Source organism: Oncorhynchus mykiss, chromosome 3, assembly GCF_057628025.1.
Source record: "Oncorhynchus mykiss isolate SJ-2025 chromosome 3, ASM5762802v1, whole genome shotgun sequence".
Taxonomy (NCBI): Eukaryota; Metazoa; Chordata; class Actinopteri; order Salmoniformes; family Salmonidae; genus Oncorhynchus; species Oncorhynchus mykiss.
Genome location: NC_143024.1, coordinates 37,139,572 through 37,158,992, shown reverse-complemented (window position 1 = coordinate 37,158,992; position 19,421 = coordinate 37,139,572). Strand labels below are relative to the sequence as shown.

At 42.6% G+C, this 19,421-nt stretch overlaps 1 protein-coding gene across 2 annotated transcripts; it reads right to left on the bottom strand.

The window, feature by feature from the left end:
• Nucleotides 1-7,234: 7,234 nt before the first annotated feature.
• Nucleotides 7,235-19,083, bottom strand: LOC110515629 (nuclear receptor subfamily 1 group D member 2). Of its 2 annotated transcripts, none has more exons than XM_021594460.3 (8): nucleotides 18,616-19,083; nucleotides 13,525-13,752; nucleotides 13,211-13,299; nucleotides 12,923-13,067; nucleotides 12,014-12,738; nucleotides 11,583-11,759; nucleotides 11,088-11,289; nucleotides 7,235-8,593 (listed from the first exon to the last, which is right to left on the bottom strand). In XM_021594460.3, the coding sequence occupies exons 1-8, from the start codon at nucleotides 18,632-18,634 to the stop codon at nucleotides 8,397-8,399; spliced, it is 1,782 nt and encodes a 593-aa protein (XP_021450135.3). In that variant the 5' UTR covers nucleotides 18,635-19,083; the 3' UTR covers nucleotides 7,235-8,396. The 2 variants fall into 2 exon arrangements, with proteins under 2 accessions (XP_021450135.3, XP_021450140.3); XM_021594465.3 differs by lacking the exon at nucleotides 18,616-19,083 and adding an exon at nucleotides 13,993-14,535.
• Between the last annotated feature and the right edge of the window lie 338 nt (nucleotides 19,084-19,421).

The window sequence follows — 19,421 nt, the reverse complement described above, 5'->3', positions numbered from 1 at the left end:
ATGGGGGCGATTGTGCATTCCTGGTGCAACTCGTGCAGTTGTTGTTGCCATCCTGTAACTGTCCCGCAGGTGTGATGTTCGGATGTATCGATCCTGTGCATGTGCTGTTACACGAGGTCTGCCACTGCGAGGACGATCAGCTGCCCATCCTGTCTCCCTGTAGTGCTGTCTTAGGCATCTCACAGTACGGACATTGCAATTTATTGCCCTGGCCACATCTACATTACTCATGCCCCCTTGCAGCATGCCTAAGGCACGTTCACGCAGATGAGCAGGGACCCTGGGCATCTTTTTTAAATGTTTTTCAGAGTCAGTAGAAAGGACTCTTTAGTGTCCGAAGTTTTCATAACTGTGACCTTAATTGCCTACCGTCTGTCTGTAAGCTGTTAGTGTCTTAACGACTGTTCCACAGATGCATGTTCATTAATTGTTTATGGTTCATTGAACAAGCATGGGAAACTGTCTTTAAACCCTTTACAATGAAGATCTGCAAAGTTATTTTGATTTTTACGAATTATCTTTGAAAGACCGTGTCCTGAAAAGGGGACATTTATTTTTTTGCTGAGTTTAGTATGATTGACTAAATATTGGCATGTTATTGCTGTTCAACATCAGACTACATTACACCCATTCCATTCCAAAGCCTGGGGAATATCCTTATAGTTTAGTTCTGGAAGGAATGACACTCTTCTCCCCACCCTTAAAAAGGCAAGAATTGGAAAAGAGATACTATGAGTAAAGGCAACATTTTCTTTAATATTAGTGTTGCTTTTTAGCTGTTTACAGCCTGTTGTTAGCCCTCACTCAGCTCATCACATCTTTAAAGAGTTATTTTTTGGAGTCATATATCTTTTATATGGGCTGTTACACAACCAGCAACAGGATGAGAGTGACAGAGTGGCTTTAAAGCTGCCGACGTTCAATCAAACCCTTTTTAAAGGGGTGTTTGATTTTCTAAAGGGATAGTGTCAGGCCTATTAAGAAGCAAGCAAAGGAAAACCATCTTCTTGATTGATGTATGGTTGCCATGGTTATTCAAAATGAGGCATATGTGGCCAATGGGGATTGAGGACATCCACACGGTCTCTGTTTTGGGATCATAACCCTAATCTATATGGAATTAAGACTGGAAGAGGACATTCATCTGCACTTGTCCCATATTTGTAAAAGACACAGTAAAATTCATTCAGATGTAGGATCTAAATTTGACCAGTATTGCCACAGCAAAACAATCCTGCAGCAACAGGATTTAAACATTTAGTCCAGAATGTTGGTTGATAGGGTGGTTAGGCTATTAGCTACCTGAAAAGTGCAATACTGTTAATATAGCCGTGTGGTAGTGCAGGTTTTCAGTGAATTTATGTAAATCATGAAGCGCAAGAAAAAGAGTGATCAAATGAAGATCCTACACCAGTAAATAGATGTTTTGCATGGATTATAGCATGGGTCATGTGACACAGAGCAGAGTATTCTAAGGATGTTTACAAAGTGTGTCTGGCACAATTGTTTCATTGAAAATGGCTAAATTGTATTATCATTGTCCAACATTGTAACCAAAAACATTTAAAAATATGTATATATAAATAACTCAAAATACTGAGTATCTTCAAAGCAGCTGTACAAACTACATAATTACATAAACAAATTATTAAATGCAACAGAACACAAGTTAACAACAATTTGCAGATTACACTGAGAAACCACTGCGCACATCAATTTAATATTTCGATTTTGTTACCAAACCTCCGCACACATTTTGCTTGTTTTATGCATACAATGAGATAAACATTATACTCTTACTGTAAAATGAACAATAAAATGAAATGACTTAAATGACACACTAGGACATTCAATCCCAACCACAATCCCATTTTGTCCCAATACAATGTATCATTTCCATAGTGGAAACCATTCCACAGTTGCTGTTGATTTGATGGAACCGTTTGTGTATGGCTCTGACCATCATAGCAGACAACGGATTTTCGATCACTACAGGGCACATCATTCCAGTCTCCGCCATCCCCATTTCCCTCTCTATCGTTACACAGTGCTGATCGCTATGCTTATTATTCGGCTGACCGGTCCATCCGTTTTGAAACCCTGTATCTTTCTCATCAGTGCTATTAGCCAATGACCATGTCCAGTTGGTAATGTTATCATACAGTCCTATCCAGGCCAAGTCAGTATAATCAGCCGTAATGTCATTCGGTGGAGTCATATCCTCCATGTTTGACTATGGTGGCCAGGTCAATATACTTCTCTCTGCAGTAGCTCTGTGCTTAGGCCCAGGTCATGGGCAAGTTCACATAGTAATAGTCATAGGGAAGGCATGCACTGGGATGAATCCTGAAAAGGGAGAACTTGTTTGTGATGTATGTTTTCCTGTAGAAAAGCTGCAAACCACAGGAGGGAGGACAGCTCATTACAATGACTGGAATGACTGGAATGGAGTTTATGGAATGGTATCAAACACATGGAAACCATTTGTTTGATGAGTTGATACCATTCCATAAATTCCATTCCAGCCATTATTAACCTCCTGTGTAGCAATAAATTAGGGTTCTTCAAGGATTTTTGGGAACAGTTGATGGTTCTGTGTGGAACCATACTGACTCAAATAACTCTTTGAGCCCTTCAATGGTTATTTGCTTTTCAGAAAAGGGTTATTTCCTCTTTTAGTGATAATTAAAATGTAGAAGCGTCTCATTCAAATATTTTGGGGCGTGGTTTGTTCACAGCTCTTTTTGTGCAATCGTGAGTGAGCGTCATTCCAGTTGATCCAATCTGTTGTTTTATGCTAGTACGTGTTATTTATGGCTATGTCCAGTGACGGTGTCCTGTGAAAGACTCACGTATGGCCTTGCGTCAATTGAGAACGATTGACTAAGCCAGTAGTTCTCAATTCTCTCCTCAGGGACCCGCAGCCGTTCCAGAGCTTGCACACCTGGTTCAACTTGTTAATTAACCAAATATTAAAACCTACAGAATTTTTTACAATATAATATGACTATTAACCTAGAATAAAAAACCCTATATGGTTCTACAAAGAACCTTTGAATTTGAGATGGGTTCTATAAAGAACCATTCTCCAAAAAGGTTATATAAATAACCATAAAAAAAGGGTTCTATATAGCCCCATAATGGGTTAGAACCATAGCAGAACCCTTTTTTGGTGCTATATACAGTGCCTTGCGAAAGTATTCGGCCCCCTTGAACTTTGCGACCTTTTGCCACATTTCAGGCTTCAAACATAAAGATTTTTTTGTGAAGAATCAACAACAAGTGGGACACAATTATGAAGTGGAACGACATTTACTGGATATTTCAAACTTTTTTAACAAATCAAAAACTTTAAAATTGGGCGTGCAAAATTATTCAATTCAAACAATTGAGTGTACTTTGTACTTACCTTACACTCACGCAGCATCCGTTACACTGGCTGGTGTGATTTTAATTTAGCCTTTATTTAAGTAGGCAAGTCAGTTAAGAACAAATTCTTATTTTCAATGACAGCCTAGGAACAGTGGGTTAACTGCCTTGTTCAGGGGCAGAATGAGAGAGTTTTACCTTGTGAGCTCGGGGATTCAATCTTGCAACCTTTCAGTTACTAGTTGCTCTAACCACTAGACTACCTGTATAAACCGGCTACAAAGACTCCACTTCTGTCAGTCTCTGGGCAGTTCCTCTGCTGTTGTTTTTGGACATTGTACTTTGTACTACAAAAAAAATATCAAAATTATTCTTCTGAAATAAACATTTGTACATTTCTATGCTACTGTATTGATATCAGTTTCCAACATGGAAATAGTGGTACGACATAAAAATGTGGACAGCGAGCCCTTGTGGAGGAACCTAGTCACTGCATTCCAGGTCCACATTGTAGTTTCAGAGTTGGGTGGTCACTTTAAGTGAGGGTTGTGAAACTCATTCTATGGAGGGCCTAGTGTCTGCAGGTTTTTGGTTCTTCATTTCAATTAAGCCCTAGACAACCAGATGTGTGGAGTTCCTTACTAATTAGTGACCTTAATTCATCAACCAAGGGCTCCCAAGTGGCACTGCATCTCAGTGCAAGAGGCAACACTACAGTCCCTGGTTTGAATCGAGGCTGAAACACATCTGGCTGTGATTTGGAGCATAATTGATTGGGTGCACATTTGGCCCAGTGTCATCTGGGTTTGGCTGTCATTGTAAATAAGAATTTGTTCTTAACTGACTTGTCTAGTTAAATAAAGGTACTTTTTTTTTAAGTACAAGGGAGGAGCGAAAACCCGCAGACACTCGGCTTTCCTTGGAATGAGTTTGACACCTGTGCTTTAGGCCAATAAATTGAACCTGGTTTGTAATATGGAAAATCACTATACAATAACAGTACCTCTACAAATGATATCACAATGTAACTAACCACATACCTACAGTTCTTAATGCTTTACCCCTCATAGATGCTCATCTTAGATCACTAAACCAGTTCAAACATATTCAAATCAAATCAAATCAAATTTATTTTATATAGCCCTTCGTACATCAGCTGATATCTCAAAGTGCTGTACAGAAACCCAGCCTAAAACCCCAAACAGCAAGCAATGCAGGTGAAGAAGCACGGTGGCTAGGAAAAACTCCCTAGAAAGGCCAAAACCTAGGAAGAAACCTAGAGAGGAACCAGGCTATGTGGGGTGGCCAGTCCTCTTCTGGCTGTGCCGGGTGGAGATTATAACAAAACATGGTCAAGATGTTCAAATGTTCATAAATGACCAGCATGGTCGAATAATAATAAGGCAGAATAGTTGAAACTGGAGCAGCAGCACAGTCAGGTGGACTGGGGACAGCAAGGAGTCATCATGTCAGGTATTCCTGGGGCATGGTCCTAGGGCTCAGGTCCTCCGAGAGAGAGAAAGAAAGAGAGAATTAGAGAGAGCATATGTGGGATGGCCAGTCCTCTTCTGGCTGTGCCGGGTGGAGATTATAACAGAACATGGCCAAGATGTTCAAATGTTCATAAATGATCAGCATGGTCGAATAATAATAAGGCAGAACAGTTGAAACTGGAGCAGCAGCACAGCCAGGTGGACTGGGGACAGCAAGGAGTCATCATGTCAGGTAGTCCTGGGGCATGGTCCTAGGGCTCAGGTCCTCCGAGAGAGAGAAAGAGAGAAGGAGAGAATTAGAGAACGCACACTTAGATTCACACAGGACACCGAATAGGACAGGAGAAGTACTCCAGATATAACAAACTGACCCTAGCCCCCCGACACATAAACTACTGCAGCATAAATACTGGAGGCTGAGACAGGAGGGGTCAGGAGACACTGTGGCCCACTCCGAGGACACCCCCGGACAGGGCCAAACAGGAAGGATATAACCCCACCCACTTTGCCAAAGCACAGCCCCCACACCACTAGAGGGATATCTTCAACCACCAACTTACCATCCTGAGACAAGGCTGAGTATAGCCCACAAAGACCTCCGCCACGGCACAACTTAAGGGGGGGGGGGGGGCGCCAACCCAGACAGGATGACCACATCAGTGACTCAACCCACTCAGGTGACGCACCTCCTCCAGGGACGGCATGAGAGAGCCCCAGTAAAGCCAGTGACTCAGCCCCTGTAATAGGGTTAGAGGCAGAGAATCCCAGTGGAAAGAGGGGAACCGGCCAGGCAGAGACAGCAAGGGTGGTTCGTTGCTCCAGAGCCTTTCCGTTCACCCTCCCACTCCTGGGCCAGACTACACTCAATCATATGACCCACTGAAGAGATGAGTCTTCAGTAGAGACTTAAAGGTTGAGACCGAGTTTGCGTCTCTGACATGGGTAGGCAGACCGTTCCATAAAAATGGAGCTCTATAGGAGAAAGCCCTGCCTCCAGCTGTTTGCTTAAAAATTCTAGGGACAATTAGGAGGCCTGCGTCTTGTGACCGTAGCGTACGTGTAGGTATGTACGGCAGGACCAAATCAGAGAGATAGATAGGAGCAAGCCCATGTAATGCTTTGTAGGTTAGCAGTAAAACCTTGAAATCAGCCCTTGCTTTGACAGGAAGCCAGTGTAGAGAGGCTAGCACTGGAGTAATATGATCAAATTTTTTGGTTCTAGTCAGGATTCTAGCAGCCGTATTTAGCACTAACTGAAGTTTATTTAGTGCTTTATCCGGGTAGCCGGAAAGTAGAGCATTGCAGTAGTCTAACCTGGAAGTGACAAAAGCATGGATTAATTTTTCTGCATCATTTTTGGACAGAAAGTTCCTGATTTTTGCAATGTTTCGTAGATGGAAAAAAGCTGTCCTTGAAATGGTCTTGATATGTTCTTCAAAAGAGAGATCAGGGTCCAGAGTAACGCCGAGGTCCTTCACAGTTTTATTTGAGACGACTGTACAACCATTAAGATTAATTGTCAGATTCAACAGAAGATCTCTTTGTTTCTTGGGACCTAGAACAAGCATCTCTGTTTTGTCCGAGTTTAAAAGTAGAAAGTTTGCAGCCATCCACTTCCTTATGTCTGAAACACATTCTTCTAGCAAGGGCAATTTTGGGGCTTCACCATGTTTAATTGAAATGTACAGCTGTGTGTCATCTGCATAGCAGTGAAAGTTAACATTATGTTTTCGAATAACATCCCCAAGAGGTAAAATATATAGTGAAAACAAAAGTGGTCCTAAAACGGAACCTTGAGGAACACCGAAATTTACAGTTGATTTGTCAGAGGACAGACCATTCACAGAGACAAACTGATATCTTTCCGACAGATAAGATCTAAACCAGGCCAGAACTTGTCCGTGTAGACCAATTTGGGTTTCCAATCTCTCCAAAAGAATGTGGTGATCGATGGTATCAAAAGCAGCACTAAGGTCTAGGAGCACGAGGACAGATGCAGAGCCTCGGTCCGATGCCATTAAAATGTCATTTACCACCTTCACAAGTGCCGTCTCAGTGCTATGATGGGGTCTAAAACCAGACTGAAGCATTTCGTATACATTGTTTGTCTTCAGGAAGGCAGTGAGTTGTTGCGCAACAGCCTTTTCTAAAATTTTTGAGAGGAATGGAAGATTCGATATAGGCCGATAGTTTTTTATATTTTCTGGGTCAAGGTTTGGCTTTTTCAAGAGAGGCTTTATTACTGCCACTTTTAATGAGTTTGGTACACATCCGGTGGATAGAGAGCCGTTTATTATGTTCAACATAGTAGGGCCAAGCACAGGAAGCAGCTCTTTCAGTAGTTTTGCACACAAAAAACTCAACACCGTGAATAACTTCACTTGTATTTATTTATACTGTTTATATATATTTATATGATAGACATAGCATAACTATTAATTACAAACGGCAATCTTGTCAGTAAATGGAGACAAATACAGACTGTTCAACAACAACAACAGATGGGAAACAATATCAGTTTTAAAGTCAGTGCTGTGCTGAAATGTCAGGAGGCAAAGTCAAAACCACCCAGTAACTCCTCACTGTGAGGAAGGTGGGGAATCAGTTAAGGAACACTTCAGTGTCATCGTGTTCACATCATGCACACATGATGTGGGTCTGTGCTGACATGTGTGATTTTGGAGGTTGACAGTCCACAACACAATGTGCAAAGTTGTGTTGCTGAAAAAGTGTACTATTAACAACTCCCCAGAAGGAGGCGTGGCAGTAGCAGCTAACAAAGACATGCAAAAATGAAATATTCAGACAAAGGAAATACCCTCCACGAAGGACAGTAAACATAACAATAAGGTTGAACAATTCAAAAATAAATAAATGACTCCTTCCTCGGAGGGCTGGGAGCAAAATGTCAAGTTGTTCACTTAAGGATAGCCATGCAATTGCGGCAATTGTCAGATTCATCAAGCATTCTTTTTGAAAGATAGATGTTTACATTGAGTCTTGAGGGCTTTTATCAAACATATTGGGTCGAAAACAGTGACCATTTGATATTGCGCTTTGAATGAAACATCCAACAGGTAGCATAATCCTCACATTCACATTGCTCGTGAGCAATACACTTTGGAATTAAATGGATTTAACAAACAAACCAAGTAGTTCTGCACTTCATCATTTCAAAAAGCCGGTATAGCATTTCTTCATCTTTTTCTTTAAAAATAGAAAGGTGCCTCTAACTTGGTAAAACCACAAGCCCCGCACACACACACACACACACGAGCAATAGCTCAGTTCTTAAGCCTTTTCCTATGACTAGAGTACAGTATCTTCTCTTCTTTGACCTTTGTCCCTATCAACATAGTTCAAAAGAAGAACTTCTCAATACATTCTGGAAAAATACACTGAGTTGGTTGACTGCAAACGGTAGGTCCCTAAGTTCTCCCCTAGGCCCTGGTATAGGAGTGGCAGACGAGGCCTGGTTTCAAAGTGAGGAAGGAGGGTATTAGGAGTCAGATGAGCCCTATTGTGAGTTTCCCATTACAAGTGCACTTTGAAGGCCAGCAGTTCTTCAGAGTGTATGTTGTTGAGGGAGCGCAGCTCGGGCAGCTTCAGCAGCAGCTTGGTGAAGGTGGTAGTCTCGTTGGCGTGGTTCGTCATGATCAGACTCCGCAGCGCTCGGATCAGCGTGTCCTGCAGCGCCTCCACTGACTTCAAGTCCTGGATCCCCGAACGATCTGATCACAGAACAGAGCATAAGAACAGTCTGTATCAAACAAGGCTTTAGGTTTCATCGTACACATACAGTGCCTTGCGAAAGTATTCGGCCCCCTTGAACTTTGCGACCTTTTGCCACATTTCAGGCTTCAAACATAAAGATATAAAACTGTATTTTTTTTGTGAAGAATCAACAACAAGTGGGACACAATCATGAAGTGGAACGACATTTATTGGATATTTCAAACTTTTTTAACAAATCAAAAACTGAAAAATTGGGCGTGCAAAATTATTCAGCCTCTTTACTTTCAGTGCAACAACCTCTCTCCAGAAGTTCAGTGAGGATCTCTGAATGATCCAATGTTGACCTAAATGACTAATGATGATAAATACAATCCACCTGTGTGTAATCAAGTCTCCGTATAAATGCACCTGCACTGTGATAGTCTCAGAGGTCCGTTAAAAGCGCAGAAGAACAAGGAACACACCAGGCAGGTCCGAGATACTGTTTAAGTTTAAAGTTTAAAGCCGGATTTGGATACAAAAAGATTTCCCAAGCTTATAACATCCCAATAATATTGAAATGGAAGGAGTATCAGACCACTGCAAATCTACCAAGACCTGGCCGTCCCTCTAAACTTTCAGCTCATACAAGGAGAAGACTGATCAGAGATGCAGCCAAGAGGCCCATGATCACTCTGGATGAACTGCAGAGATCTACAGCTGAGGTGGGAGACTCTGTTGTCCATAGGACAACAATCAGTCGTATATTGCACAAATCTGGCCTTTATGGAAGAGTGGCAAGAAGAAAGCCATTTCTTAAAGATATCCATAAAAAGTGTTGTTTAAAGTTTGCCACAAGCCACCTGGGAGACACACCAAACATGTGGAAGAAGGTGCTCTGGTCAGATGAAACCAAAATTGAACTTTTTGGCAACAATGCAAAACGTTATGTTTGGCGTAAAAGCAACACAGCTGAACACACCATCCCCACTGTCAAACATGGTGGTGGCAGCATCATGGTTTGGGCCTGCTTTTCTTCAGCAGGGACAGGGAAGATGGTTAAAATTGATGGGAAGATGGATGGAGCCAAATACAGGACCATTCTGAAAGAAAACCTGATGGAGTCTGCAAAAGACCTGAGACTGGGACGGAGATTTGTCTTCCAACAAGACAATGATCCAAAACATAAAGCAAAATCTACAATGGAATGGTTAAAAAATAAACATATCCAGGTGTTAGAATGGCCAAGTCAAAGTCCAGACCTGAATCCAATCGAGAATCTGTGGAAAGAACTGAAAACTGCTGTTCACAAATGCTCTCCATCCAACCTCACTGAGCTCGAGCTGTTTTGCAAGGAGGAATGGGAAAAAATTTCAGTCTCTCGATGTGCAAAACTGATAGAGACATACCCCAAGCGACTTACAGCTGTAATCGCAGCAAAAGGTGGCGCTACAAAGTATTAACTTAAGGGAGCTGAATAATTTTGCACGCCCAATTTTTCAGTTTTTGATTTGTTAAAAAGTTTGAAATATCCAATAAATGTCGTTCCACTTCATGATTGTGTCCCACTTGTTGTTGATTCTTCACAAAAAAATACAGTTTTATATCTTTATGTTTGAAGCCTGAAATGTGGCAAAAGGTCGCAAAGTTCAAGGGGGCCGAATACTTTCGCAAGGCACTGTAAGTATTTTGTGTTATCACCAGTGGCTGAATGGTATGTACAGGACTGCGTTTTAAATGGCACTTTTGACCAAAGTAGTGCACTATATAGGGAATAGGTTGTCATTTTAAACAGGTAAATAATACAGTCAGCCAGCCGGAGGACAGCCAGCCAACCAGTTAGAGGACAGCCAGCCAACCAGTTAGAGGACAGCCAGACAACCAGTCAGCCAGAGGACAGCCAGCCAATTAACCAGAGGACAGCCAGCCAACCAGTCAGTCAGAGAACAGCCAGCCAGCTAACCAGAGGACAGCCAGCCAACCAGAGTACAGCCAGCCAGAGTACAGCCAGAATACAGCCAGAGTACAGCCAGAGTACAGCCAGAGTACAGTGAAATGAGGACAGTGTGTTTACAATTACAGTGTGTATAAAAGGACACTGTGTTTTACACACTGTTTACAGGGACACTGTTTACAGGGACACTGTTTACAAGGACACTGTTTACAAGGACACTTTACAAGGACACTGTTTACAGGGACACTGTTTACAAGGACACTGTTTTACAAGGACACTGTTTACAAGGACACTGTTTACAAGGACACTGTTTACAGGGACACTGTTTACAGGGACACTGTGTTTTACAGGGACACTGTTTTGCAGGGACACTGTTTACAGGGACACTGTTTTACAAGGACACTGTTTACAAGGACACCGTTTACAGGGACACTGTGTTTTATAAGGACACTGTTTACAGGGACACTGTGTTTTACAAGGACACTGTGTTTTACAAGGACACTGTTTACAAGGACACTTTTTACAAGGACACTGTTTACAGGAACAGTGTTATTTACCGGCGGAAACGAGGACGACGGCAATGAAAAGGCTCATCTCATCCTTGTCCAGCTGCAGAGCGGCCAGCTTCTCGCTGAAGTCACACATGGAGGTGAGCAGCTCCCCGGCCCGCAGCAGCTCCAAGCTGTAACACTTCCCCGTCAGGAAGGTCACGGTGCGCTCGGACACATCGAACAATGAAGCAAAGCGCACCATAAGCACCTGGAGAGAGAGAGGTGGGAGAGAGGGTGTGTTAGAACAGGGGTTATGGTGACTAGCACTAGGCAACATACTGGCAGAATTTAACAGTGATAATGCCCACCTAACTCGGTTAGAGAGAGTTCAATGTTGAGTTAAAATACACTGATACTCTCTACCATAACATATCTACAGACTGTAATGTATTTAGCCAATTCAACACTCAGAGTTAATAAGAGTGCAATGTTCAGTTGGAACACGACAGCCAGAGTTGGGAAAGATCTATTTTTGGTGTCAGAGAGTCCAGGGATTCTTACCTCAAACGTTCCGTTTTTGAGCAGGCTGACTTGGTCGTACTCGGGGAGGTCTCGGAAGCCCGGGATCCTCTTGGCAAACCCCACAACCTCGCGCACGGCCGGGATGAAACTCAGGGAGAACTCCTCCCAGATCTCCTGGCTGCACTGGCTGGGGTCCACATAGAGACTAGGAATGACCTGGGGTGACAAGAGTCGAGAACAAGGCCCTCAGTTGTGGAAAGCAGGACACAGGAGCAATAACGCAGAAGAAACTAAATGGGAGGATTTAGAGGATAGGCCTTTTTAGTTATTTTCCATGTGTGCTTTAGGCATGGTTATGGGGTCATTTCAGGTGTGCAGTATACAATGCATTTCTACTGTAACATTTTGTAAAGAGACATTCAATCTCCTCAATGTTTCAACGGCTAATTAAATGATAAAAGGACACACACCAAGTTTGTCTTGTGGTCCTGTAGGCTGTATGATGGTCCACTGTAACCATTGGAGACAGTCTGTACGTTGTGCATTGTGTTGTGGCTCCGGTGATGGAGGCTGCAGGAGTCTTCTGGCATGCCACCACTGGGGGCGCCGTTTAGCTGCGCAGGCTGCCGCTGGTAAACAACTCTCTCTTCCCGGTAGGAAACGTTGGTGACGTGTTGATGGCTGTTGCAACTAGGCTGGTAACCCCTGGCATCGTCGTTGCAGCGGTTCCAGCTCTCCTGCAGTTCCTCCATGCGGCTGTCTCTCCTGTCTTCTACAGTTACCCCGGCGACCTGCGAAGGTGACTCCTCCGCTTCCTCTTTGATGGACTGTTGCTGCTCACGGCGGTACGTGAATGTGCCCTGGTGACACACCCTGGAAGGAGGAACCTCGTCATCACCGCTATCCGACGAACAGGAAGAGGTGGAGCTAGAGCTGGTCTCCATGGAGTCTTGAACGGAACGGGGTGAGGAAGGGTTGGAGCCTGATGAAGACGAGATAGATGAGGAAGAAGAGGCAGAGGAAGAGGAGCTGCCGTCATTGGGGAGCCCTTCCATGGGGCAGGGTGGACTCTGGGTGCCGTGGAGCATACTGCGGAGCTGGCTGTTGTTGTTCATCATCATGTTGTTCATGGCATTCTGCATCTCCAGCAGCATGCGCTGCTTCTCTCTCTTTGGGATGCGGCCAAACCTAACAGCTGGAGAAGGAAATCAAATAACACACATTAGTACATAAATCACAAATAAGGGCTGAAATATCCCTACAGTCAGTCAATCCATCAAACTTGTAAAAGGAAACCCCTCACCCCCATGAACCATTGTATTTCCGTTTGGGAAAAACTCAGTTATTATTTACATGTACATTTAAAAGTGGAGACTCACAGTCTCTAGACATGCCCACAGCCAGACACTTCTTGAAGCGGCACTGCTGACAGCGGTTCCTGTTGATCCTTATGACGGTGCAGTTCTCCATCTTCAGGCACTTCTTATACCGGATGCTATGCTGGATGCTCCTCCTGAAGAAACCCTGAGAACAATCACAGAAAACATTGTTTGTGCGCGGTTATTACCTAGTTAAAACACGAACGACACAGAGCCATTGAATAACATGAATGAGACCTTGGACTGGCCGTGTGGCATTCCATGAGAAGCAGTCAGGACTAGTCTTACCTTGCAGCCCTCGCAGGCGTGGACGCCATAGTGGAACCCTGAGGCCACGTCACCGCACACCTTACACAACAACACCATGCCGTTGATCTCTGTAAGGAGAAGCACACAGCAATGTTACTACTAATTCACACCTCTCTAACAAATCCACCTGTACATGATAATGACTCATGTAGACTTGAGAATGCGAAATGCACCTATTACCTGGATTATTAGTGTGGCAACTCATACAATGCATTTCCTATCCTTTGCCATTCTGAACATATCTAGTATCCTTTGCCATACTGAATGTATTTCCAGGACTGAAATACACTCACTGGTGATGCTGCTCTTGGCGGAGGTGGATCGCCCAGTCTTCTCTGTGCTGTGGCTACGTGGGTGCTTGGCTGTTGTAGTGCGGGCGATGTCCACCATGATTCCTACTGCCCGGCTTGGCAGTGAGGGATGAGGCGGAGAGGAGCACCGGTAGCTGCTGCTGCAGCTGTCACTCAAACAGGACTCCGGGCTAGAGGCGGAGCCAGAAGAGATGTAAGTTATTACACCACCTGAGGGGAGAAGGAAAAAAACACAAAAGGTTATTGGAATATAAATCAAATATATGTCATATCAAAAACATAATATTGAAGTCAAAATATTTTGTAACAACTAAGAGAGACAAATTATTATTCTAAGTTTTGACCCCATTGTATGTCAGAGTAAGGTTATAATAGTGATGGAAATCGACCAACTATTTCAAAAGGTAAATAATAAACCATATATAAACCATAAAACATCTGCCTGATTACCTTTGCCACTTCCAATATAGAGCAGGACAGATCGTTTTCCCCCTTCGTTCATTCGTCCTGTTGTTTGACCTGTTTTTTTGTTGTTGTGTTTAAAAACCCCTTTTTCTCCCCAATTTCGTGGTATCCAATTGTTTAGTAGCTACTATCTTGTCTCATCGCTACAACTCCCGTACGTACGGGCTCAGGAGAGACGAAGGTTGAAAGTCATGCGTCCTCCGATGCACAACCCAACCAAGTCGCACTGCTTCTTAACACAGCGCGCATCCAACCCAGAAGCCAGCCGCACCAATGTGTCGGAGGAAACACCGTGCACCTGGCAACCTTGGTTAGCGCGCACTGCGCCCGGCCCGCCACAGGAGTCTCTGGTGCGCGATGAGACAAGGATATCCCTACCGGCCAAACCCTCCCTAACCCGGACAACGCTAGGCCAATTGTGCGTCGCCCCACGGACCTCCCGGTCGCGGCCGGTTACGACAGAGCCTGGGCGCGAACCCAGAGTCTCTGGTGGCACAGCTGGCGCTGCAGTACAGCGCCCTTAACCACAACAACAGGCTTGACCTGTTTTTACTACCTCATGCCTGGCGATACAATAACACCACTGTTACATAACAAGCTGGCTCTATGGGTGTTTATCCTAAATAGTACAGCAAAGCCTGCAGTTCCAGCCAGGGTCATGCATGCCACCATTATTTAAGTTTTTTTTTAACAAAAACACAAATAATCACAAAAATACTTTATTTAAAGATGTTTGGGCACAGGGTGACAAAGTGTGTTACATGACACACAGAAACCTAATCAAAATCGCAAATATCTTCCATTTGACCTAAATTACTTAATTATTTTGTGGGGGAAAAAATATTTCACCCAATTTCTTTGGGAGCTTGGGGGTCCCTATTAATATATCCATCATAAAATGTGTCTAGTTTTCTATAGTACATATGATAAGCGGAATAAGGAAAATAAGCAATATATGAATTGGAACGGGTTTTATTTAGACAAAAATCAACCACAAATAGTTCCAACCAATCACAATTAGAAGCTTTAAAGTCAAAACATCAAGAATCAAATAAACAAACTACAACTAACACCTCACGTATAAATGTTTCTCACATTTCATATAAACATATAAACCAATATCCAAATGACTGTGTGTGTGTGGTGTATATGTGTGTGTTTGGAGGGTATAGCCTATATGTGCGAGTGTGTGTGTGTTTGAGTGTTTCTGAATGTGTGTTTGTGTGGGTTCATGTTTGAGTCAGTGTTTCTCTTTTTGACAAAGCACACTCTGATTTCCAATTCTGTGTGGAACCTCAGGAAGCAGTTGCTGGTGGATGTGAAACAGAGGTGGACATCACAATTCTGGCACTTGGATTTTGGTGTACCTGTGTACCCTGGTACCTTGCGTCTCCCCTTCTTTTCAGCCATAATCATCTAGTGGGCCGTGGCATCCAGGTGCACATCAGGGACTGGAATTGGAGCAGCGGGCCCTTTTCTCCTCTTCTCCTCATACTCACCAGCAATTGTGGAACTGGGACGACCTTTCTTGCGCTCCAGACTATTTCCACTTTTGCATAGGCCTTCAGCAATGTATAACTTGAAAGTATACAGCTTTATTTGTTTCTTCTTTCTCATGCCAGTGCCCTTACAATCTCTTCAGTAGAGCAGCCAGGTGGTCACGATGATCATATCCAGGAAGTGGAACACCAGCCTGTCGTACCACCTCCTTGATCTGATTTTGTTCCGGTACAGTGCAATCAGTGAGTCAAGCAGATCCATCCCACCCCACCCATATTCAGGGGACTTAGGTGATCATCCTTCGCTTGAGATCCCACCTGTCAACCTCAGGGATTTTTTGATGGCCTCCCATCTATTCAGTATCATGGTGTCAGCTACTTGGGACACTCGGCAGGCTATGTTCCAAAACATGCGGGTGCCTGGTAAACCAAACAACGACATGTACACCATAATACCCAGGAACTGCTCCAATTCTTTTGTTGTGAGGTTAAGGGGCTTGTTTGCGTTACATTGTACCGTATATAGATTTGATTGCCCTACAATAACTTCCAGAATGTCTTCAGAGAAAACCTGCATGAAGTACTGGAGGGGGGGACATGATATCATCAGATCTTGAAAGCAGGCCCTGCCATTCTGGGTAAGCATTGAAGTATGCATTGTGGGGTGTTCTCCACCGGGGTAGGCGTGGAACATCAACCTCTGCTACATCTTCATCCTCAGACTCAGTCTCATTGTCAACAGACAGGCATTCTCCTTTAAAAAAGAAAACAGGAAGCACACATTTGAATGTGTCATATACCCTTCTTCATCCACTGACACACATGCAAACACACACACACACACACATTACTTTGCTGACTGACCCCTAACTGATCCCTGACCTCCTAACTGTCTCGGGGATCCACTCTTCCTGACTCTCAAGCTCACTGTCCTCACTGTTAGAAGGAATGACTAACTTCTCGATGATGTTCCTTCCACCCATAAAATGTTGCTGTGTCCATTTCCTGGAAATATCAGTAGATAGTAAAGTAAAAACATTGGCTATGGTCATATTTATGCATCTGAGCACATCTCCACACTTTAGCATGTTATTGCCTGAACAAAGGTGGTCTAACTGCACAACGTTGCCCTGAGGCAACAAACCAAAAAACTGTTTTAGTATATAAATAAAAACAAAATAAGTATTTAAACAATCAAACATACTTCTTTACATACTCATGCACATATTTTTTTTATATAAAGTTATTTCAATTTAAACATGTTAAAAAGTGACTTTATCTTACCAATTGGTGGCACTGCGTCCCATGCGGCTTTGCTTCCTGAAAAGACTGCTACACCCCCAGACAAAAGGCCACACTCACTTCAGTCCCTCATTTAATTGGAAACAGACATGTCAGGTGATATTATAAATATTTTTTTTATCAAAATAAATTCAAGGGGTGGTGTGAGGCCGAAAAAGGTAGTTTGTTGCCTTAGGGCAACACCATGCCATAGAGGGTTAATGGTGTACCATCAAAACATGACACTACAGTGTAATGTGAAAACAAATGCGTTTCTATAAACATTTGTATGCACTTATGTTACAAATGTAATCATTTGTAACATTTATTTGGGGGTTGGGTTTCCCAGTTCTTCTATAAAATATTATATTGAATAACACTGCCCTCTACAAAGCAAAAGAGCAGTAACTGGACATTCGGTCAAAAATGTGTTGACATTTATGATACATTAAATACATGATTTATCATGTGGACAAAATGTGTTTCAGATAAAATGGGATGTCATGTTTGCAGTGGCTGGTAAAAGTTAGTGAAACCAAAGAAAAAAGCAGTAAATGCAATTGCTCACCTCAGTTACTGCTTTTTAATTATTTGTTTTTAACCTTGAATCACTAAGCTTTGGGCTGTAGTTACTATGGTTTACCAATTTATTGTTGTTTGTTGAAACAAGTATCAAACCATATGACACTGACAACCACATACAAATACATGTATGAACACAAGTTTGCATTGTAAAAAAAAAACTGTCATTCCAGTGGGAGTACCAGGCCAGAAGGCGGTAACTGCCAGATAATGCCAGAGGTCAGGGTCAATATGAATACAAAATAAACTGGAAAAAAAGACAACAGTTAACATCTCCAATGATCTGACTACAATTCATTTGGCTCCACAATTAAAAAACACTGAAGTCATTTTTCTAAGTTTCCATTTATGAGCAGTTACTGCTCTTTTGCTTGACAGGGCACAAAAATATATCGTATTTTAGTTTCTGGCAAAATCAAAGTTATTCTTGTAGTCATTGGTGTTAAATAACATTATTACATAAGAATGTAAACATTAAACCAAAAGCTTAAATATGGGCTAAATAAGACAAACTAGGAAAATAATACACATGTTGCTTGGTGTACTGTCACAAAATCAACATATATATATATTATACTATAATATGTAGCCCTAAATGTAGTTAATGGTCTTGAAGACCTGGCCATGATTACCTAACCAGCTACGACTATTCTCTTCCAAAACCAACCCACATGTGGAGCTGTCATGTCTAAGAGATTAAATCTAGGTCACCAAAACAGCCTCCTTCAGGCTCACGTGGACCTGCATGCCGCCCGCGAGCTTGGACTCAGTGAAAGATTTCTGCACTGATTGCGTCACAGCCTCTTCTCGACCAATGAGCAGTGAGAGTCGAGAAGCATTGTCACATGGCTAGGCAGCTTGGTCCATGTGAGGTGAAGCAAAGTAGAACAGTGTAGTGTCAAAACAAAAAACGTAGCACAGTGGCATTCCTAACCCGTATACATGGCTTGACAATAAGCAGACCACAAAAGCTAAATAATCCATTAAAAGGTTTCTAATTGTGGTCCACATATAATGTATACAAAGCACACAACTAAATAAAATGTGGACAGATAAATCAGATTGCACAAGCTTTTTTCTAGAACAGATTCTTAGTACGACACATTGATTCTAGACAGCAACAGTAACACTATATTTGTAACAAAGTAACACATTTGCAAACAAGTAACTGATCAATGTAGCGAGAGGTGGACACTTTCAATTACATGTAACATTGTAATAGCACGGATATTAAAGCCGGTCTTACCAGTCTTGATTGATCCCATGTCTGCAGGCGCATCGATTCCGTGAATATTTGGAGAAAGCAACCTATGCTGACTAAATGTCAATAACTCGCCAGTTTGACTTTAAGGATCGCAAAGTTCTATTGTCCTTAGTAGCACAGTGGTTACACTGTAACAAACTCAAATTAAATGCGTCGATCATCTAAAGCTCAACAATGTATCTTATTTCAGTCTGTATTCGTAGCATGAATATAATTATCTGCACTCATGTCAGTATCTTGAACAAAACTAGTTCTGGTCTTCTTTCAGTCAAAATTCCCGAGACTTTTATGCGGCATCTAATACAACCTGAATAGTTTTTGTACATTTAAAGATATGTAACAAGATGAAAAACGCTGGACGAACTCCCTTGTTGAACCACTCTTCTGTACTCAACGTTCTAAATAGTGCGTTAACCATGTGACCCAGTTGTCAGCCACTCCCACTTGCCTGGGCGCTTGAGTCACTTTAACCCAGTGACACACTTTTACAGACCAGAGGCAGAGTTAAAGGCTCAGTGCACACAAAAACGTGAATTCTCTGTGTTATACACACAAACACTATATATCCACACTATGAGCTTGGAATAATACTATGAAAATGATAATGTCCTTTAGTGTAAGAGCTGTTTGAAAAGACCACCTGACATTTCAGCCTGTTTTGGTGGGATGGAGTTTTGGCCTGCCTGGTGACAACACCAGACCACTCCCAAACAGTCCTAGCAAAATTACTGCTTGAGAAATTGCTATTTTCTGAAAAGTTAGTTGTTTCTTCCATTAAAATGGAAAAA